This window comes from Cucurbita pepo, chromosome 7, assembly GCF_057944985.1.
Source record: "Cucurbita pepo subsp. pepo isolate OVF chromosome 7, ASM5794498v1, whole genome shotgun sequence".
Taxonomy (NCBI): Eukaryota; Viridiplantae; Streptophyta; class Magnoliopsida; order Cucurbitales; family Cucurbitaceae; genus Cucurbita; species Cucurbita pepo.
In genome coordinates, this window is record NC_141804.1 from 11062135 (window position 1) to 11083334 (window position 21200).

Genomic DNA, 21200 nt, shown 5'->3' on the forward strand with positions numbered 1-21200 from the left:
GAATTATAAAATTATGTTCTAAATTTTATAAAATAGTCCATCGAGAATTGGAATCAAAATTTAAAAATATCTAAATTGAGAAACAATAAAGGATCCCACAAAGTTTCAAATGAGAAAATGAATTGGCGGCTAAGATCCAATTCCTCGGTTCGACCTCGACACGAAGTCGAGGCTAAGGCCTTCATCTAGCATCGAGAAGGCATGTTCCTTACATGCCCTCAAGCTGCATCGTCCTCGTTGAGCTTGTTTTCCATTCCCACAACCTAATTCTCTCGTATATCAACCTCAAGCATACTTCGATCACAAACGAGATGTCAACCTCTATTTGAAGACTCAAATGAGAAGATAAAACCTAAAACATTTGGAGCCAAGACCTCGAGATGGGACAAGGGCATAACACCAAAAATGAAAAGCGAACAAAAGGTTGACTAGTCAATGAGCCACGAAGTATAGCCCAAGATCTAACATGGGCCTAAAAACGAGAACTAAAGCCCAATTTCTAGCCTCAACCTCGATCCTTTGACCTAAAAGGTTGACCTACATGCCCGTAGCTCAAAAATTACTATCAAAACCAATCCGATCCATAAAAAAGTCTAGAGTCAACTCCACATTGCATCTCTCAATTTTCTCAATTTTAAAATTTATCTAATAAATATTTAGTACTAAAAAAACATATTATTTTTTTTTTAACTTCCTTCGCCAACCATTACTTAGTCCATTCAAACGTGCGATAGTAACTTTAAATTATTTTATTTATCTTCGTCCTCGTCCCCGTTTTCATTTAGCTAATGAAAAAAATAAAATAAAAAAAATAGACCATTTCTAAAATTAAAAGTCAAAATGAAACTCGTGGAATAATAGGAGAATAATTTATTATATGTCGGCCGTAACCATATAAATAACTACGACATTATATTTTGAATATTATTTAATATAAAAAATAATGAATATTTAGAAGTTTTTTTTTTGGCAAAAAAATAATTTTGGATTTCAATTTTTTTCTATAATTAATTATACAATAATCAAATTCAAATTCGTGCAAAATTTCAAATTATTTAAGTTTTTTTATAAATATTTTTACATTACTTATTTATTTTTTTTTTGTAATAATTAATAAGTGAATTAGAAAATATTAAATAGATAATAAATAATATTTTGTCAAATGTTTAATATTCCTTTTTCTTCTAGAAAAACAATTTTTTTATTCCAAAAAAAAAAAAAAAAAAAAAAGGAAAAGCGTGGAAAAGAAGTCGCCGGAACAAAACCGGCGACCAAATGCTGCGCGCGTTGAGCCCCGCGCCATTCGTCTATTTTTTCTCTGCTCTTCCTCCTCCGTCCTCTTTACCTAATCGCAGCCTTCATCGCTTCTCTCCAATGGCTGTCTTTGCTCGAATTGCCGTCGTCGGTGACGTCGTAAGCTTTTCTTTCTCTTTTTCGACTGTTGATTTTGGTAATTCGAACTCATTTTTATGTAATGGAATGGTTAGGAAATTTTTGTATTCATTAATTTTTGTTTCGAGGAAATTGCGGTTGTTCTGTTCTTTGAATGGATTGTCCTGCTTACTCTTTACGGTTTCTAGCATGGGGATTGGGATTTACGAGAAGACACCAAGGCACTTCAACTATTGCAGGTAAGTTTTCTTTCTGTAATCCGTAGTTTAGCTGAATTATAATCTTATTATTGAAACTTTTGTCTAGAGAATACTTACACGGATTGATTGAGCTTTGTAATGGTTCTGGTTTTTGATTCCTGGTTCAACCATTGCATCTCCTCTTTTGTTTTAAGTGTCAGTACAGGACACTATTAGCTCCTATGAGTTGGGGTCTGAGTGAAACATAATCTCTTTGTTTCTCAATCAACTTTTTTTGGTTACGAAGATAACTCGTAAGATATTAAATCTTAAGCTCTCTAAACCTTTTATTGTTTACGGCCCTTCTTGACGCGAACCCGATGCTGGTTGAATCGATTAAGAAATGAAACTACTTCCAATCTGCAGAAAATTCATTGGGTGGTTTGGGTTGAGACTTTTTTTTTCCCTTAACTCAGTGGAGAAGTGTTTAGTTTTAGGAGTTGTAACTTCTTTTGTAAGATCGAAGTCAATGAGATGAACTTGCAACAATATTGGATGGTTAACTTTCAATTATGTATACAATTCTCATATTTACAGTGTGAGATCCCACATCGGTTGGGGAGGAGAACGAAACACCCTTTATGAGAATGTGGAAACCTCTCCCTAGTAGATGCGTTTTAAAAACCGTGAGGGTAAGCCCGAAAGGGAAAGTTCAAAGAGGACAATATCTACTAGCGGTGGCCTTGGGCCGTTACATATAGTGTTCGTGTAAACTTGTACATATTATGATTAATCTCGTAGGAATAGGATAAGTATTTGCGTTTACCATATTTGATGTTAGAAACTGAGGAGCTATATTGTGAGTGTGTGCTACTAAGACTTCTATAATTGATCAAATTCTTACTTGCTCGAGAATCCCTTCCCCACTGAATGAATTTCGAAGACTGCCCTGATGGAGATCTTTAGGTTCCAATGGCCTACCAAACCAATCTGACTGAAAATTGAGTAATGTTTGGTTGGTCTTCAAAAGGATGCGAGCATGATGACATACTATAGTGTTTTGCATGCTTGGAAGTTGGAAATGTCACTGCATTGAATTAGAACTATTAGCTTAATGAATGCGTCATTGTTTTTACCTTCTTAGAAACTCTCATTCCAGCTTATCTAATTAAATGAACGAGATTTTAAATGGATGTTTCTGCTCTTGGAGGATATATATATAGTATGCTGGTTTAAATAAAGATTTTCATCTGGGTGGAATGACACGTAGGACTCTACAAACCTTAAGGATGATGTGAGATCCCACATTGGTTAGAGAGGGGAACGGAGCATTTCTTATAAGCGTGTGGAAACCTCTCTCTAGTAGACGCGTTTTAAACCGTGAGGTTGTCGGCGATACGTAACAGGCAAAAGCGGACAATATCTACTAGTGGTGGGCTTGGGATGTTACAAATACTATTAGAGCCAGACATCGAGCGGTGTGCCAACGAGGACGTTGGACCCTCAAGGCGGTAGATTGTGAGATCCCACATCAGTTGGAGAGGGGAATAAAACGTTCCTTATAAGGGTATGGAAACCTCTCCCTAGTGGACGTGTTTTAAAATCGTGATGTTGATGGCAATACGTAACAGGCCAAAGCGGAAAATATCTGTTAGCGGTGGACTTGGGCTGTTACAGATGAACTACCCCAAACACTAGCCTAGCTATTCCCTTGGAATCTTGGATTTATCTCCCAATCCTAAACCTTTTTATTCCTGCACTTCATTTCCCTTCAATTTCTTCTTTCAATTCAACTCTGATTCAATGTTTTTCCTTCCCATTCTAACGTTGGTTTATGTCTTAATGCAGCCAGACTTAGTGCTCTTTACAGGCATGCTCTTTTCTCTCTCTTTTTATCTTGTGCTTCCATGCTTCTTCGTCTACCTTTGAGAATGTTATATACTCCCCCCCCTTTCCAGGTTGCTGGTAATAATAATAACGGTAACAAGAGATTATTATTAAAAATCTGAAACGCAGAACACTGAGCATGTTATTGGATCCTCTGATGTCTAAGAGACCACAGATTTTTCTTTGTTACATATGCATATTCCAATTCTTTTTCTCATTTCTTATCACCTTCCTTCACCATCTCGATTCTCTTCAGGCGATTTTGGTGAAGAGAACGTCGAACTGGTTCGAAGTATTGCAGAGCTTAAATTTGCAAAACTAGCTATTCTGGGAAACCATGATGCTTGGTTTACGCCATGCTTTTCTCAAGAGTATGTACAGCTATGCCCCTTTTTATTATAAGTTATTATTTTCATTAAGTCAAAGATTTTTGCTTACATTGGAAATTGATTCATTCCAATATCTGGTTCCAATATGTGAAGAGTAATGTTCTGTCCAGATATTTGTTTGTCAGAGATGAAGTGTAGGGGCATTTGATATGCTGCATGTAAACCACTTAATGTTGTTGATGTGATATATTAACTTCATTAACTTCATTAACTCCTGATTTGAATGTGAAATTTCAGGAAAAAGGATGGTGTTCAACTCCAGTTAGAATGGTGAGTCTATTTCATACGTATGATTAATTGATACAATTAGGAGGCTCGAGAAATTCCGAAAAGAAAATGAAAATCAATATGAATTGCACGAGGTTGTTTATAAATTTTTTAGAATGTTATGATTCAATTTAGAAATGGTGAGATTCCACATTGGTTGGAGAAGGGAACGAAACATTTTTTTTATAAGGGTATGGAAACTTTTCTCTAGCAAACTCGTTTTAAAATCTTGAGAGGAAGTCCTTGAAGGGAAAGTCTAAAGAGGATCGTATTTGCTAGTAGTGGACTTGGACTATTACAAATAGTATTAGAGCCAGACACTGGGCGGTGTGCCAGCGAGGACGTTGAGACCCCAAGAGGGGTAGATTGTGAGATCCCACGTTATAAAGATGTGGAAACCTCTCCCTAGCATACGTGTTTTAAAACGTCAAGGGGAAGTCCTTGAAGGAAAAGCCTAAAGAGAACAATATCTGCTAGCGTTGGCCAAGGCTATTACAGAAATACTCATGGTTAGTGATATGGGTTTTTCCTATTCGCTTTGAGTTAGCTCTTAGCTTGTTTGTTGCGATGTGGAAGTTAAGTCATTCGAACATATTTTCAGTAGATGTTTCATAACTGTGTGCATGTTCTAGTGTGGATTCATGCTTGGTTAAACTGCAAGAATAAAGGGAAAATGTTCATCTCTCTGTCAACAGTCTTGGCAAGGACCATATCGCTTACCGACGCGTGGACTTCCCCGAGCAAAAACTAAGCATTGTCGGTGGACGACCTTTTTCCCATGGTGGAAGGTTGTTTAGGAGGCAGCTTCTTTCCGCAAGGTACTTATCATTTCTCATCGGTTCTTTTTGAAGTGGACTAAAACATCTTTAATTAGTTCAATTCCAGTTCTAATTACCTTAATATTAAATTTTCCTTGTTATTCTGAACTTTTAAGATCAAACTTTTAGTTTAACAGAACTGTTGATCAACCAGTTGGTTTACTCTCTCTTAATGAAACCTTAGCTGCTTTATCCTAACTACCTTTAGAGCTTCCGCGTGAACGTATTACTTGTAACAGCCCAAGCCCATCGCTAGCAAATATTGTCCTCTTTGGGGCTTCCTCTCAAGATTTTTAAAATGCGTTTGCTAAGGAGAGGTTTCCACACTCTTATAAAGAATGTTTCGTTCCCCTCTCCAACCGATGTGGGATCTCACAATCCACCCCTTTCGGGGCCAGCGTTCTCGCTGGCACACCGCCCGGTGTTGGCTCTGATACTATTTGTAACAGTCCAAGCCCACAAATATTGTCCTCTTTGGGCTTTCCTTTTTGGGCTTCTCCTCACGGTTTTTAAAACGCATCTGCTAGGGAGAGATTTCCACCCCCTTATAAAGAATGCTTCGTTTCTCTCTCCAACCGATGTGGAATCTCACAATCCACCTCCTTTCTGGGCCCAGCATCCTCGCTCCAATCGATGTGTGATCTCACATTACTAGTCTCTTCAACCCTCGTGACCATTTTGAATTCTAAAGCTGTCTAAAAATTGGATTTTGTCCCCTTAGATATGGCGTCAAAGACATGGAAACAAGTGCGAAGAGAATATACGAAGCTGCGATAGGCGCGCCCGAAGATCATTTGGTTATAATTCTTGCACATAACGGGCCTTCTGGTGCGGTTTATCAGCAAAGTTGATTAAATTCTGTTCGAGATGCATTCATCTATTGCTCTTCTCGACCGAACGATTTCGTGTTTCTTGTTTTGCAGGTCTTGGTTCTTGTGCAAGTGACATTTGTGGAAAAGATTGGGTATTTGGGGGTGGAGACAATGGTGATGAAGGTAAAATATCTCTTCCAAAGTAACTTTAGAAATGGGGACTTTATCATTCCAATACATGTTGCTCTGGTATAGATCTAGCACAAGCCATATCCTCCTTGAAAGAGAACGGAAAATTTCACGTCCCTCCGTTGGTTGTGTTCGGGCATATGCATAAAGAACTCGCATACGGCGGCGGTCATCGTAAAATGATAGTCGTTGCAGCTGACAATACCATTTACCTTAACGGAGCTATAGTTCCAAGGGTTCATAGTAACTTCGATGAAGAATGCGAGGGAAGAACAACCTTCACGAGTAGCGAAACGTCCTCTTCCCAGCCCGTTCCAATACGCTCCAAACGAGCATTCACTGTAATCGACGTTTCAGATGGGCGGGTGGATAAGATCACTGAAAGTTGGATCTCTGTTGTTGGTGATGAGAGCTTGTTGAATGAGGAGCATTTGATGTACAAAAGTAGCCATTAGCTTCCTCCAAATTGTTCAAATCTTATTAAACGTTTTTCAAATGTAGTTTTTTTTTTTTTAATTTTTTTTATTTACTATCATATTGAAGATTCTACACGTTTTAAAATTTATAAATTTAATAAATTAATAATTTTTAAAATTAAAAAAAAAAACATGATTTAAAAAAATAAAAATAAAAATCGTTATTTTCTTGTAATTTTACTAATCCAAGGAAGAATTATATATATTTCATTAATATTAATTGATAATTAGAGGGATAAAAATGGAATGTGGCAAGTTATTTATGGTATGAAAAATAAACTACCATAATTTTGATAATTATATTTACTTAATATAATTTTATATCTAATATATCATTAAATATAAATTCCTAAAATTTTAATTTTGTCCATAAAATACTTTCATATAAATTATTTCACATTTTTTAAAATTTATAAAATGAATTAAAGCTAATAAACTTGTTAATTAAAAAAAACTAAGCTTAAAAACATATTAAAACTTTATTAAATACAAAATTTTCAAAAAAAAAAAAAAAAAATTAAACTCTTAATTTAACAAAAATAGAACTTTCAACTCTATTTAATTTCTAATATTAATAACAGTTTGTTCGTTAAATAATGTAGCTCATTTGACACGCCTATTTATGTATATATATATATATAGTTTTCTTACTCGGTTTAAAGAACACGTGAAGTAGAAAAAAATGGAATATTTTGTTATCTCGATCGAGAATATATGGAAGCGAAGAAGAAAAGGAAAAACGTAATTTAAAACGAGCAATGGATTGGGTGAAAAAATGGATTTTTATGGTCTCCGAAAGTCATAAATGGAATAAAGAATATTTTGTTTATTGCGTGAAGGGGTCTTAACTACAAGTAATGAAACTATTGGGAGTGCATTTTCAAACATTAATGTATAGGGAGAAGGGGCACATGGGAGTAAAGGTGGAGTCGAGATGCACAAGATCAGAACTTTCAGGGAGCCTCCAATAATATAGAGGCTAAAGAAAGGGACATTACCATAAGAAAAAGAGAAAGGAAAATGAAGGCTGCAAAATGGCATAAAAAGGGAACAAAGCACTAATTTTTATGCCCCCATTTGACATTTTCTTATAAAAATATTTGCTGTTCTTGTCCTCTGTCGAAGGAATTTTGGGTTTCACACAGACCCAGAAGAGGGGGAAGAAGAAGAAGAAGAAGAAGAAGAAAGAAGAACAGAGTGTGAAGTTTAAGGTTTGTTTTTCTGGTCGGAGACATTGATTCCCTCGTTCTTCTTTGATTTTTAGACATACCCATCTTGTCGGCTTTGTTTCTTTGTTCATGATTTTGAGGATTTTGAGGTTTTTTTTGTTGTTGTTGTTGTGGGTCGTGTGGGTTTTAGGTTCACTATGACTGTGGAGGATCGAAGAGCTAATTTGGTGGGTGAAAATGGGGTTATGGATCAGTTTCCTATTGGTATGCGTGTTCTTGCTGTGGATGATGACCCCATTTGCCTTAAGGTTTTGGAGAATTTGCTTCGTAAATGTCAATATCATGGTAAGTTTTTGTTGGATTTAGTGTCTTTTTTTGAGGAAATCTTTGTTTATTGAATGTTTCTGACTCTCAAATGCTTATTGGTTTGTTTTTTGTCAGTGAATCTTGTTTATGTGTTTGAAGAACATAGTTTGATTGCAAGAACACCTTTTGTCTTGTTTTTGAAACATTTCTATCATGAACATGTTTGTCTGTCTGGAAATAGTAAGTCCAAATCTGTCTGATTTTGGATTGTTGGATACTCTTTGAGGTTCTTGATGATTACCTTGTGATGTTTTGAGTGAGTTAAGGATGATTTTGAGTATTGTTTTTAGCCACTTTTTTTATGGATACTTTTTGGTGGAATCTTTAATCATATGCTTCTTTTTAAGTGAATCTTTGGTATCCTATTTTTAGAATCTCTTTTGAATAAACGACCAAACATCATGAAATATCGAAAATGTTTTAAAAGTACCTTTCGTCGTTTCGAAAGTCACCTTAAACACTTTGACTTTGGCGATTAAGGATGTTAATGAACTGATTGTTTTTTTGGCTTCCAATGGCTTTGCATACTGATGTTTATCCTCGAGCTTATGTTATTTATCGCAGTTACAACGACGAATCAGGCGATTCAGGCACTTAAAATGTTGAGGGAAAACAGAAACAAGTTTGATTTGGTTATCAGTGATGTGAACATGCCAGACATGGATGGTTTTAAGCTCCTCGAGCTCGTAGGCCTTGAAATGGACCTACCTGTTATCAGTGAGAACGAACACTTCTACTCTACGATGTTTTAGTTGATTTCTTTCTTTATTACTTCATCTCGGTCTTACCGTCGTTATTCGGGTCTTTATGTATAGATGCAGATATAAATTTAATTGTGTTGAATTGATGGATGGGTTGGTTTTGATTGCATTTCTCTGTTCAAATATGGTTCTAGTGCTGTCTGCGCATAGCGATACCGAGCTTGTAAAGAAGGGAGTTTTTCACGGTGCTTGTGATTATTTGCTGAAACCCGTTCGAATTGAGGAGCTGAAGAACATATGGCAACACGTCCTCCGAAGAAAGACTTCCTCAGCTAAGAACCAAAATGAGTGCACTAATGGTAATGACACTTTATGTCAAACTGTTGAAGTTGTAAAAGGTTTCCCGTCTGCGGCGAGTGCTGATAACGGGAAACCTGGTAAAAGGCGGAAAGACGACGATGACGATGAGGAAGGAGGTGAAGAAGAGAGCGCATACGAGACCGACGACTCCTCGTCCCAAAAAAAGCAAAGGGTAGTTTGGTTCGGTGAGCTGCATAGGAAGTTTATTGCAGCTGTTAATCATTTGGGCTATGAAAGTATGTCTTTTGGTGTTTTTTTAGGCATTCTTGTGCTTAGTTCTTTGTTTTTTCTTCTTGATCTTTATATAAATTTCTGATGCAGAGGCCGTTCCTAAAAAGATCCTCGATCTAATGAACGTCGAAGGACTCACAAGAGAAAATGTCGCTAGCCATCTTCAGGCATTGATCTTTTCGTTCTTTTCGTTTATGTCTTAATTTCGGTGGGAGGTTCGTGAAGCTCGTTCGGTTTGAATGGCTACCTAAACTCTACTTTCTTGTGCTTCATTGCAGAAATACAGGCAGTACCTTAAAAAAATGTGTACTAAGGAAGCTCAGCAATGTAATATGATGGCTGCATTTGGAGGTAAAGACACCTCCTTCAGGCCCATGGCTTCACTCAATGGATTTTCAATGACGGGAACGGGAAGGCTCTCGAACGCTACGTTCTCGTCGTATCCCTCTCGAGGAATCGTTGGTAGATTAAACTCTACTGCTGGATTGAGCTTACACGGTATTGCTTCCTCGGGAATGATCCAACAGGGTGCTTCCCATAACTTGAGTAGCTCATTGAATATACTCGGGAAACCCCATCCGACTCTCTTGCTTTCAAACCGACCACCAAGTATATTCAACAGTATTTCGACGCCATCGGATCACATCCAGTCGCATTGGGACAAACACAACGCACCATTTAAAGAGTCGAATTTGATAAATGATGTCTCGAGTTTTACAGTTTCCACGAGCTTCCCTGATGCTAGAGTGGCTGTTGGTTGCTCGAGCAATTTTGACTTCGGTGTTTCGAGCCATTCGTTGATGTTACAAGGACATAAGCAACAGAGTCATGGCAGCGGAGAGTTTCGAGATCAGTCTTGTTTTAAGGTATCTCCAATCAACCCGGAATCCGTTGGCTGCAGCACGGGCGTATCTAATATCTTGGGCAGCCATGGTCAGTCGAACAAAAACTGGCAGGGTGTCTCGCTCACTGGAACTTACCCTTCTGATGGAATGCCTGCGATTAATTTGACGATTTCTTCGGCTCAGCCCGATAACGAAAACTTTCCTGTTGGTTTTCCTTCGACTAGCGTGGACTCGAGTTCTCAGCTTGATTTAAGAGGGGAGACGCAATGCTACGACGAACTAATGGATCGGGTTGTCGATGCCATGAATGACAGATCAAAGCAACAATGGGAAACAGCTAAACAGAATTACTATGGCAACCATAGTTCTATATTGAGAAACTCTCTTGTTTCTGGGAATAGTGTTGCAGATCCCTTGGACCCGAGTTCAGCAGATCCGAACAATGCGATCTGTCTCGAAAACATCGGTAGCTCTTTGACTAACCAGTTGAATAACGACGCTCCCGCCTTCATTCAGCAAGACGCAGAAACGTTGATGATGGAGACTTGGATGAACTTCGACGGAAAAAGTCTCATGGATCCAACAAAGCTACACTATAGTTTTAGTTCCCTGGATGAATAGATGAATGCTCCGTCGAAACAGGTATCGTCAAGACGTTTCCTTTTTTCGTAACTATATTCAATTGTTCTCCTAGTTGTATTCGGATTACTCGAACAATATTCCCCCTTGGTTCAAGATCGGACAGATGTAAGAACGAGGACAGAATAGCATACATTTTAGCAGAATGTAAAAGAGTGGGGCTCGATGTAACCGGTTAGCGGGACGGGTAATGGGTTAGTAAGGTCATAGTTGGTTTTCGAATGGAGCAGGGAGCTCTCGAACCCGCTCGACAAGTTGTTTCTCATTTACATCGCTATGTGATGCAGGATCATGATCGATCTATTCAAATAAATGACGAATTTGGATTTGATACTCAATCTCTCGGGTCTCTCGGGTCGTCGTGTATATGAAGACTCTTGCTGCTGCTGAATGATTGGAAAAGGGGAATGATTTTTAGAACAGAATCCCAACACTGTATCTTCATGTTTCTTTGATGATGTAGTTCTCTTATCATTAGCTATATTTCTTGCCTGGTTGATTTGTTACTAGAATAATGACAGGAGAACTCGTTCTATTCTTCTACGTATGAAATCCTTTCCCGGTTCCATTTCGATTAATACCGTCGTTTTGAAGTATCGTTACTTTCTTTTTAGTTGTTAGAAATAACCTGGTGTCAAAGCTGAGAACAGCTCAGTTTTTTCGATACGAGAAACATACGATCTATTCCAAGTTCATGAACGGATTAAACACGCTCAAGAACAGGTCATGTAGCATATGCAGAAGAGTGGGATCTATAACATTGTCATGTATGAATTTTGACGTAGAATTGACATGTTTTCAGGAACAGTGCAACACAAGTAATGGAGAAAAGAGAGAACATTATGCCTTGAGAAATTGATGAACCGAGCACTTCGCTCGATTGATCTCGTGGGGTTGAAGGCTTGACGACTAGTTGAACTAAGAGACGGGACTATGAGATGATAGAGTTATTACCCATCCCAACCCATTTGGCGGGCTCGTCGCTCCCATAATGATGTAAGCTTCCTCTCCTTGATCGTCAATGCCTCGGCACGTTCTCGAGCCTCTTCACAAGTTTCGGTTGCAGAAATGCACTTTTCAGCCTCCCTCTGATACTGAGAAGCTGCCCTTTTTGCTTCAAATACAGTGATGTTCATATGGCGAGTATGTTCGCCAGCAACTGCTTCTTGAAGCTTCAATTCCTCTGTCAAAAGGTCCACAAATTGCTTTTCCATCTCCCGCTTGAGATCTGGGTCATTTCCTCCACAGTCTGTATCGTATAAATAAATGAGATACATTGAAGGAAGTCAAAGAAAAGTCGATATAATCTCGAGATCTTAAACAAAATGAAGTCTCAAGCTCGAACAAGAGTTGCAAACGGTCGATGGTGCATATAATACTTAATATGAATGAAATTTGTCTCGATAACAGTCCAAGTAGATACTGTCTGCTATGGCCCGTTACATATTGCCATCAGCCTCACGGTTTTAAAACGTGTCTACTAGGGAGAAGTTTCCACACCCTTATAAGGGATGTTTCGTTCCCCTCTCCAACCGATGTAGGATCTCACAATCCACTCCCTTTGGGGGTCCAGCATCCTCGCTGGCACACTGCCGGGTATCTGACCCTGATACCATTTGTAACGAGCCAGCGTCTATATAAGAAGATGCTATAGCCTACAAGAGCAGTGGAAGACAAATGTTTGGACGTAGTGCACAACACTATATCAGAGAATGTCTAGGACTAGAAGAAGGAAACTTTTGGCAGAATCCCTTTAATGAAATGTAGAATACAAAATTATTTCAAGAGAGTTTTGATTCGTTGAAGAATGAAAACATCGAACCCGAAACAAGTAAATATAAACCTTCAAAAAGATCATAACGTCGTGGAAATAGACGAGAGAAAAATGTGATGAAAGCTGCACAGTTTTCTCCAAAAAAACAGAAAAAAAACATGCAAGTAGCTCAAACATACCATTTGTGTTCTCCTGTATAGAAGAAAAGGTAGAATATAAAATTTGAACGAAAAATAGTTTAATTCAGTCAACCATGAAAAGCGACACGACAGTGCTAGGAAAACATCGTCGTGATTTTCACGTAATGAAGACAAGAAGTTCATCGTGAAGTTGAATTCGAGGGATGAATTCTAACCTGTTACAGAGAGATTGGCCAGACCTATAAAAGAAGAAGCAAGAAAAAAGATGTGTTAGTGTAGAAGCAACAATGAATCTAGTAACAACACAAATCAAACAATATGTGAGATTCCACGTTTGTTCGGGAGGAGAACGAAGCATTCTTTATAAGGGCGTGGAAACCTCTCCCTAGTAGACACGTCTTAAAAACCTTGAGGGGAAGCCCGAAAAGGAAAGCTCAAAGAAGACAATATCTACTAGTAATGGGTTTGGACCGTTACAGAATATATCATTTTTATATTCATTTGACAAGTAGAAGCATTGAGTAACCATGTGCAATCTATAAATCATTTTTATAGCCATGGTATCGAGACTCAATGCTCAACGGAGAAACGGGCTTCCCCTAGAGGCTCGAGCCCGAGACCCTTAGGTAATTTATCCCAAATATTTCGAACTTTTGCTACTAGGACCAGCCTTGGAGGCATATGCATTCTATATTGAAACTGGGTGTTTCCTTTTCCAAACAACAGAAATAGGTTCAGAATCATATTCATTTATGAAGCAATTCTACATGGCCATTGCTAATTCAATGGTCGTGGATCAAGGATAGACAGTAAGCATGATGTATAATGTGAGATCCCACATCCGTTGGAGAGGAGAACGAAACATTCTTTATAAAGACGTGGAAACCTCTCCCTAACAGATGCGTTTTAAAAATCTTTAGGGGAAGCCCGAAAGAGAAAGTCCAAAGGGAACAATATCTGCTAGCGGTAGGCTTGAACTATTACAAATGTTATCAAAGCCAAACACCGGGCAGTGTGCCAGTGAGGATGCTAAACCCTAAAGGGGGTGAACACCGAAAAGTGTGCCAGCAAGGACACTGGACCTCGAAAGGGGTGGATTGTGAGATCTCACATCGATTGGAGAGAGGAACAAGTGCCAATAAGGATGCTGGACCTCGAAGGGGGTGAATTGTGAGATGGTCAGTTACAAATGGTATATAGCCAGACACCGGGTGGTGTGCCAGCGAGGACACTAATCCACGAAGGGGGTGGACACCGGGCAGTGTGTCATCCACATCAATTGGAGAGAGGAACAAGTACCAACACGGACGTTGAGCCTCGAAGGGAGTGGATTGTGAGATCCCACGTCAACCAGAACTCAAAATGAAGAGTAAGAAACAAATCAATGTTCATAATTTCAGATCCGAACGCCATTTAAGAGGTGAATCGTCCAAAAAGAGCAGTAAAATGGCAACTACCGACCCATTGCTGTTACTCCAAAGGAAGGTAAAGAAAAACACAAATTCCAGGAAATTTTCCTAACAAAAACCAACAATTCAAGCTGAAAAATGCCTTGTTCATGCTTTATGAGCCCTAACAGGAGAGAAGAAATGGAGTAGAAATCCAAATCTAAGATGGGTTAACTCTTCCACACCCATTTACAAAGAACACAAACAGCTCAGAATCAAAATCATCAATGAAAACAGATCAAACAACCAAATCCTCCAAAAGGGTATCTGTAAATCTCACTAAATTCCACAACTAATCCAACAAGAACAGAAATGCAAAGCAACAACCCACAAGAGAAGGCGTTTTCTTAGCCAAGAGATTAGAGATTAAAGAGTATACCGGGGGCGATCTTCAAAAGGGATAATGGGGGCGGACAATCGCAGATGCAAGGAGCGCAGGAGGTTTTGGAATCGCCCAAATGCAAAGCCTTCTTGAATCGCCAGAACAAAGCCGGTCCACAAACAGCCAAAGCAGAGACTACAGCGAAGAACACGAGACAACAGCGCAGGCAAGCCCCAGATCGGCGTGACATTGCTCACCCAGATCTTCCAATTTCCGTTTTGGTTCTTGTTTTCTTTCCGTGTTAGTGAGAAACTGAGGAAGTGAGATCTAATTGCAGCAGTGGAAGTTTGAAACCTATGAATGGGGAGAAAAAAGAGAGAAAAAAACAAACAAAACTATAGCTATAGCTACAATTTGTTCTTGGAGAAGTGGGTGTAAATATTAAGTGGGTGTGTATGAACATTAAAAAAGAAAAAAAGTTTCCATTTTTTCCTCTAAATTCAGTTGAATTCATTATGCAATAGCTATGAGAAGGAGATAATAATTAAATAAAGCCAACCCCACCATATATATATACATATACATATATATACACACACTTTTCAAAATCAATAATACATCTTCCTATTTCAATATATTTCAAATATAGGAAATTTTGGTACACTTTTCTTCAAAATTTTGATATCGACACGACCAGGACTCTAACCGCGTGCCTGTTGAAGAATGAACTGGGACTCATAGGCAGTGGCTTTGTTAAGGGAACTCACTAGAGCCGGAGCAAAAGGGAGTCTTCCTGGGGCAATTGTCACTACTTAAGGACCCGAATCTGAGTGATCTATCCATGACCAGGATGAAACTTGGGTGAAACTAAGTGGAGGTCCGAACCGACTGATGTTGAAGAATCATCGGATGAGTTGTGGTTAGGGGTGAAATGCCACTCGAACCTAGAGCTAGCTAGTTCTCCCCGAAATGAGTTGAGGCGCAACAGTTGACTGCACTGTTTCGGTGCGGGAAAGATGAATCGACATTTTCATTATATTGCAAAAAAAAATATTTATTTATTTTAAAATATTAAATTAAGATTTGTAATTCAACCCTCATATATTTTTTTAAATAACTTTCTAAAAGCTTAAAGTTTTTATTTTTAAGATTAATCGAAGAATAAATAATAAAAAATATATATAATTAAAATTAATATAGTAAAAAATATATATAATTAAAATTAATATAGTATGTATAATGGTACCCTTAACACAAAATATATATGTTTCCTAAGATTAATAACGAATTAAAAATTGTTCAATTGAGAACTCAATTTAACCCAAATAAACCCAAATAAAATGATACCTCCGGTTGATTATGTAACGACCCAGATCCACCGCTAGCAGATATTGTCCTCTTTGGGCTATAAAATGCATCTGCTAGGAGAAGGTTTCGGGCTCTGCTAGTGTGAGGTGATTTGTTCTCCTCCCCAACCAACATGGGACATCACAATCCACCCCCCCTTCGGGGCCCAGCGTCCTTACTGGCACACCGCCTCGTGTCTACCCCCTTCGGGGAACAGCAAGAAGGCCGGCACATCGTCTGGTGACTGGCTCTGATACCATTTGTAACGACCCAGATCCACCGCTAGCAGATATTGTCCTCTTTGGGCTTTCCCTTTCGAGCTTCCCCTCAAGGCTTTATAACCCGTCTGCAAGGGGAAGGTTTCCACACTCTTATAAAGGGTGATTTGTTCTCCTCCCAAACCAATGTGAGACATCACAGATTAAGTTTTTTAGTAGCACATTTAGATCTCGAGTTCATTTTAATTTTTAAAGTTTAAATTTAACCCATATGTCTAGTAAAAAAAACTTTGAAATTCAAAATATTTTTAGTTATAATACTAAAAAAATAAGAAACCCAAAAATGGATAAAAAGTAGAATTAAATGAACTTCATTATGAATTTGACATGAGTAAAAAAAAAAAAAAAAAAAAATCACTTTTTTTTTTTTCCTTTTTTAATTTCAAAAGATTTAAAATAATAAGCCTTAAATATAAAACTTTGGCACTAAAAAATCTAAAAACGGATCGACATCTTCTACTTCAACACCCATATATTCAAATCAAAGCACCAAGAAACAGAACAAAAACCCCTCTCAGATCTCTCTCAGAAGCTCAAACATTCAACAATGGCGAAGAAATTGATGGAAGCCATGAAGGGTGTCGACTTACAGAGGTACATGGGTCGATGGTACGAAATAGCTTCATTTCCTTCGAGGTTCCAGCCCAGAAATGGAGCCAATACCAGAGCGACCTACACTCTGAGGGACGACCGGTCGGTGAATGTCGTAAATGAGACATGGGTTGATGGCAAGAGAGGGTTCATTGAGGGTACTGCTGTTAAGGCCAACCCTGATAGTGATGAAGCTAAGCTCCAAGTTAAATTCTATGTTCCTCCTTTTATGCCTATCGTTCCTGTTGTTGGAGATTACTGGGTGTTGTATCTTGATGGTGATTATCACCATGCTTTGATTGGTCAGCCTAGTAGAAATTACCTCTGGGTATGATTTCGATTATCTTTTCTGTTAATCCTACGATTCCATGGGGAGTTTCGGATGTTGTTTGTGAAGTGTTCGTGGGGAGAGAGTCCCACGTTGGCTAAAAGTTTATAAGTACCGAATAGATCTCCATTGATTTGAGGCATTTTGGGAAGCCCAAAAGCAAAATCATGAGAGCTTATGCTCAAAGTGGACAATATCATACCATTGTGGAAGGTCGTGATTCCTAACATGATAACTATTTGGGTAGTTTTGAAAAACTTGTTTTAGTTTTTGGAATTTGAATAAGAAATCGAACTTTTCTTCAAAACTGAAGAATTGGTAAGAAAATAAGTATAAATTTTAAAAATAGATAACCAAAAATTGAATTGTAACGACCAAAGCCAACCTCTAGCAGATATTGTCCTATTTGGGCTTCTCCTTAAAGTTTTTAAAACGCGTGTCTGCTAGGTAGAGGTTTCCACATCCTTATATATAAGAATGCTTCGTTTTCCTCTCCAACCGACATGGGATCTCACAGGAATGGTCACCAAACAGGCTCTAACGGTTGAGTTATAACGATGGAAGGTTTATGAATCGTGTTGTTTCGTGGTGTCTTTTTGACAGATTTTGTGCAGACAGAATCATTTGGATGAGGAGATATATAATCAGCTGGTGGAGAAAGCTAAGGAACAGGGTTATGATGTGAGCAAGCTGCGCAGGACAACACACACAGACCCTCCACCAGAGGGAGATGAAGGCCCAAAAGATACAAAAGGAATATGGTGGATCAAATCAATCCTTGGAAAATGATCAAGGTTTGAAGACAAAAGAAGTTAAATTTTGTACCTTTGAGTTCATCAATGATTTTGTCAAGCTTCACTACGTTTTGTTTGATACTGTGAAGACTTTGTGCTTGATCTTGTGGAACTGTTACAATAAATCCTTTGTGCTGTCTGTATAGAGCCTTCTTGAATAATGTTGAAAGAAGCTGGGGCTGTGAGCTCAACATTTCACTTTTGAACTGCCAGGTTCTGAAGTTTCCCAATCCTGTAAAAATGAAATTTGAATGCAAATGCAGTTTATATGCTATAAACTACAACTCTTTTCAGTTTACCTTTTGTTGGCAATCAAACAGAAAAGGCAGCTTGTTGGATGTTTAGAACAAAATAAATATATCAGTTCATCCTGAACACACAGAATTTATCCTAAAAACCACTTAAAATCTGCAAAAATATTCCAATCCAAGCTCCTTGCCTGTGAAAATGTCCTATACAAGAACAGGTAGCCCTCCAGATTGAAGTATATATGAAATTGAACTTAACATATTCTCTGAAGTCTCGTGTAATGATAGGATAATTCAAGAACTTCATTAAGATTGAGAGAAGCAAAGAAGAGCTATGAGGGTTGAGAATTGAAGTCTACGAAGGTATATAAAGCCAAACTAGCCTCCAATTTGATGTGCTATAGTCTGGAGAACAATGAGAAAGTAGCCACACATCACGACCCTCCACAATGACATGATATTGTCCACTTTGAGCATGAGCTCTCGTGGCTTTACTTATGGTTTCGCCAAAAGGCCCCATACCAATAGAGATGTATTCCTTACTTATAAACCCATAATTATTTCCATGTGGAACTCCCTCCCAACGATCCTCAACATTAACATGTAATTAAACCGTTCTCGGCGGCCTGAGATCAAGTGTAGTATATGTTCTTACCAGTTTAATATCACACTTGTACTTGTTTCTCAGAGTTCAACATGACATTGCATTCATGGCCTCTGGTTATATAAGCACATAAAAGAAGTTCATACAGTAGAAAAGTAAAGTGCCTGTCTACATAATCAAGAATTCTAGTGTTTTAGTTCATTAAAATTAAAGTTTTCAACACGTTATGTTACTTAGCCAGCCAAAGGGGGTGTTAATAATATAAAAAAAAAAAAAAAAAGATGCTTTTGAATAGAAATTTCAGCCTTTTAGGATGGTCTGTGATGAAGAATGGTAACATCTGTATAACTTTAAAAGGCCACCTTTTTTGTTACCCTAAAAAGAATCATCTAGAAATATTTCAAAAGCCCTTGCAGTACACGGAGTAGTTATTTCACTTCAACTATAATTCAAGATCAAGCTTAACCAGAGCAAATCCAAATGGGGTTCAAGTTAATTTCCTAAGATGATTAGATTCAAAAAGTGATTACTATTCACTTAATGGAATAAATCATGTCAAAAACATTGCATTCTCGAGGACTCCAAATCATGAACTGCAGATTCTGTGAAATTTTATATATAGAAAGAATGATTTCAAAGTCACTTTCATGGTAGATAAGTGTAAAAATACTTTCTCTAACTATAAGAAGAATCAAATCATTACGAAGCTAATGAGTTGACAAAAGAAAATGGATATTCTTCTAGCAAACTAGGACTTCCAATCAACAGTTTTGACAAAATATTCTAAAAGATTGGAAAGGAATATATACAGCTGATGAAAGATGAAAATTACCAAGATGTTCAAAGCAATCATCTTCTGAAGCTCAGCCTACTCAAGTGCAAGGCAAGTGCATCTCTGATATCCTTACCTCTATCATCTCCTGTCTCACCATCATAAAGAGGAAACTTCTGTTCCTCACTAGAACAACTTGCTCCGTCTTCTTCATCTTGTTCTTCTTCTAGTTTCTCACTGCATTTAATGAGAAAATTATGCAGTAGACACCCAGTCAACACAATAAATGGGAAGAAATCTCTACATTCTTCCTTCCATGGCTTTGAAAGAAGCTTCCACCGAGCTCGGACTTTGCAAAACGCTGTGTTAACCAACCCCATTGCACGATTGTGTGTGGAATTGAATGCTCTCTCAGGAAAACCAGAGCTATCTTCCTCGTTCAGTTTCATGTATGGTGTCAAAAGCCATGGCAAAAGGGGGAAGCAAGAATCACCTATCAAGTATTGGGAAATGGGCTTTCCATCGTCGAGATTATAAACAGGGCCTTTGAGTAATTCACCGGATTTCTCAATTTCTGCATATAGCTTGCTCTGCCGCAAGATTGTTTCAGGTTTCATTGAGCTCGGCCATCCGGCAGAGACATCCAGAAACCTCCCTTCAGCATCAACCAATGCCTGAACCAGAAGCGATCCGTCTTTACCTAGAAGGTCACCTTCAACCCCAAATCTTCTTAGTCCTAAAACCCCACAGCAATTCGGAAGCGAAATCCACCCAAATCCCACTACAATCCGATCAATATCAGACCGAAGCTCAAGCAAATGCCCCAATTTGTCATTGATAGCCTTACAAACCGCATAAAACGAGCGGCAAGCGTCAGCAGAATCAATCCCAAACCGCCTCCCAACCGCCTTGTAACTCGCGCCATGCGCCAATCGGAAAAGCGCAGCGGCTAAAGCACAATCAGGCGGAACGGAAGTGGATGAGGAGCTTTGAATCGGGGAAAGGAGACGAAGGAGGAGGGAGAAGGACGATTTCGACATACGGAAGAAGAGATTCCATCTCGGGTCGCAATCAACCTCCGCCGTCGCAGAGAGGAAGCGTTGGAACCAGCATTGCCGCGGCGGCGGATGCAGGGAAACTTTGGGGAGACAAGGAGAGAGAGCTTGAAGAGAGGATGAAGTGGAATAGATGAAGGATTCAAGGGCAAGAGTTTGAGAGGGAAGAAGGTGGAGATCGTTGAGAGAGAGAAATGAGTGAGCGGAAGAAATGGTGGTTTCGATGAGGGTTACCAGTTGGTGTTTGAGATGGTTCTTCCGGTCGGATTTCTTGGCCTTGCTTCTGGTAGTGACGGCACCGGCGTTAATGGCGGAGCTTCTGGTGGTTCTCTTATCGCCGCTGAATCCTCCAGCGGCCATGGCGGAGAGGGGAGGCGTTAGGCGTCAGAGGGCATACAGTGAACACTTTGAATATCGCTGTCCTTTGTAATAAAAGGAATTTAAAATAAACACTAAATTAATAAAAATAAAAATAAAAATAAAAACTTAAATTTTTTTAATTTCTTTTAAAGATATCCTTAATTTATTTTAAAAATACTTAAAATTTAATTTTGATATAATATCTCCAAATTTTTTTAATTTTATTTTTCTAAAATTTTGAGAATATTAATATCTTTAAAACGTATATTTTTTAATTTTTTTTTTTAAATTTGATATTTTTGAAACATTCAGATATTTTTAAAACTAAATAGTAATTGATATTAAAAAAATAATAATAGAAATAATTGTGATTTTTTTTTTCAAATTTTATGTGTATTTGTTTTATTTAAGGATATTAT

At 38.2% G+C, this 21200-nt stretch overlaps 5 protein-coding genes across 8 annotated transcripts; 3 read left to right on the forward strand and 2 right to left on the reverse strand.

The window, feature by feature from the left end:
- The first annotated feature begins 1208 nt into the window (after window positions 1-1208).
- LOC111798237 (Calcineurin-like metallo-phosphoesterase superfamily protein) lies at window positions 1209-6447 on the forward strand. Of its 2 annotated transcripts, XM_023681264.2 has the most exons (9): window positions 1209-1413; window positions 1581-1631; window positions 3420-3441; window positions 3715-3829; window positions 4085-4117; window positions 4810-4932; window positions 5654-5760; window positions 5856-5927; window positions 6000-6447. In XM_023681264.2, the coding sequence occupies exons 1-9, from the start codon at window positions 1276-1278 to the stop codon at window positions 6386-6388; spliced, it is 1050 nt and encodes a 349-aa protein (XP_023537032.2). In that variant the 5' UTR covers window positions 1209-1275; the 3' UTR covers window positions 6389-6447. The 2 variants fall into 2 exon arrangements, with proteins under 2 accessions (XP_023537032.2, XP_023537034.2); XM_023681266.2 differs by lacking the exon at window positions 3420-3441 and having other exon boundaries at window positions 1282-1413; window positions 1521-1631.
- A 963-nt stretch (window positions 6448-7410) lies between these two features.
- Window positions 7411-11058, forward strand: LOC111798601 (two-component response regulator ORR24). Of its 3 annotated transcripts, none has more exons than XM_023681849.2 (7): window positions 7411-7620; window positions 7769-7923; window positions 8509-8661; window positions 8840-9241; window positions 9327-9403; window positions 9515-10723; window positions 11008-11058. In XM_023681849.2, exons 2-6 carry the CDS (start codon window positions 7776-7778, stop codon window positions 10700-10702), a joined length of 1968 nt encoding a protein of 655 aa, XP_023537617.2. In that variant the 5' UTR covers window positions 7411-7620; window positions 7769-7775; the 3' UTR covers window positions 10703-10723; window positions 11008-11058. The 3 variants fall into 3 exon arrangements, 2 of the variants coding, with proteins under 2 accessions (XP_023537617.2, XP_023537616.2); XR_015421677.1 differs by having other exon boundaries at window positions 7412-7620; window positions 9515-10914; XM_023681848.2 differs by having other exon boundaries at window positions 7412-7620; window positions 9515-11058.
- A 398-nt stretch (window positions 11059-11456) lies between these two features.
- On the reverse strand, window positions 11457-14879 carry LOC111798603 (uncharacterized). The gene is made up of 3 exons (XM_023681850.2): window positions 14462-14879; window positions 12850-12873; window positions 11457-11969 (listed from the first exon to the last, which is right to left on the reverse strand). The coding sequence occupies exons 1-3, from the start codon at window positions 14652-14654 to the stop codon at window positions 11671-11673; spliced, it is 516 nt and encodes a 171-aa protein (XP_023537618.1). The 5' UTR covers window positions 14655-14879; the 3' UTR covers window positions 11457-11670.
- A 766-nt stretch (window positions 14880-15645) lies between these two features.
- On the forward strand, window positions 15646-18851 carry LOC111798079 (temperature-induced lipocalin-1-like). Its single transcript, XM_087125810.1, has 2 exons — window positions 15646-16948; window positions 17552-18851. The coding sequence occupies exons 1-2, from the start codon at window positions 16577-16579 to the stop codon at window positions 17735-17737; spliced, it is 558 nt and encodes a 185-aa protein (XP_086981936.1). The 5' UTR covers window positions 15646-16576; the 3' UTR covers window positions 17738-18851.
- LOC111798078 (LOW protein: nuclease-like protein) lies at window positions 17835-20846 on the reverse strand. The gene is made up of 2 exons (XM_023681035.2): window positions 19427-20846; window positions 17835-17974 (listed from the first exon to the last, which is right to left on the reverse strand). Exon 1 carries the CDS (start codon window positions 20779-20781, stop codon window positions 19444-19446), a length of 1338 nt encoding a protein of 445 aa, XP_023536803.2. The 5' UTR covers window positions 20782-20846; the 3' UTR covers window positions 17835-17974; window positions 19427-19443.
- Between the last annotated feature and the right edge of the window lie 354 nt (window positions 20847-21200).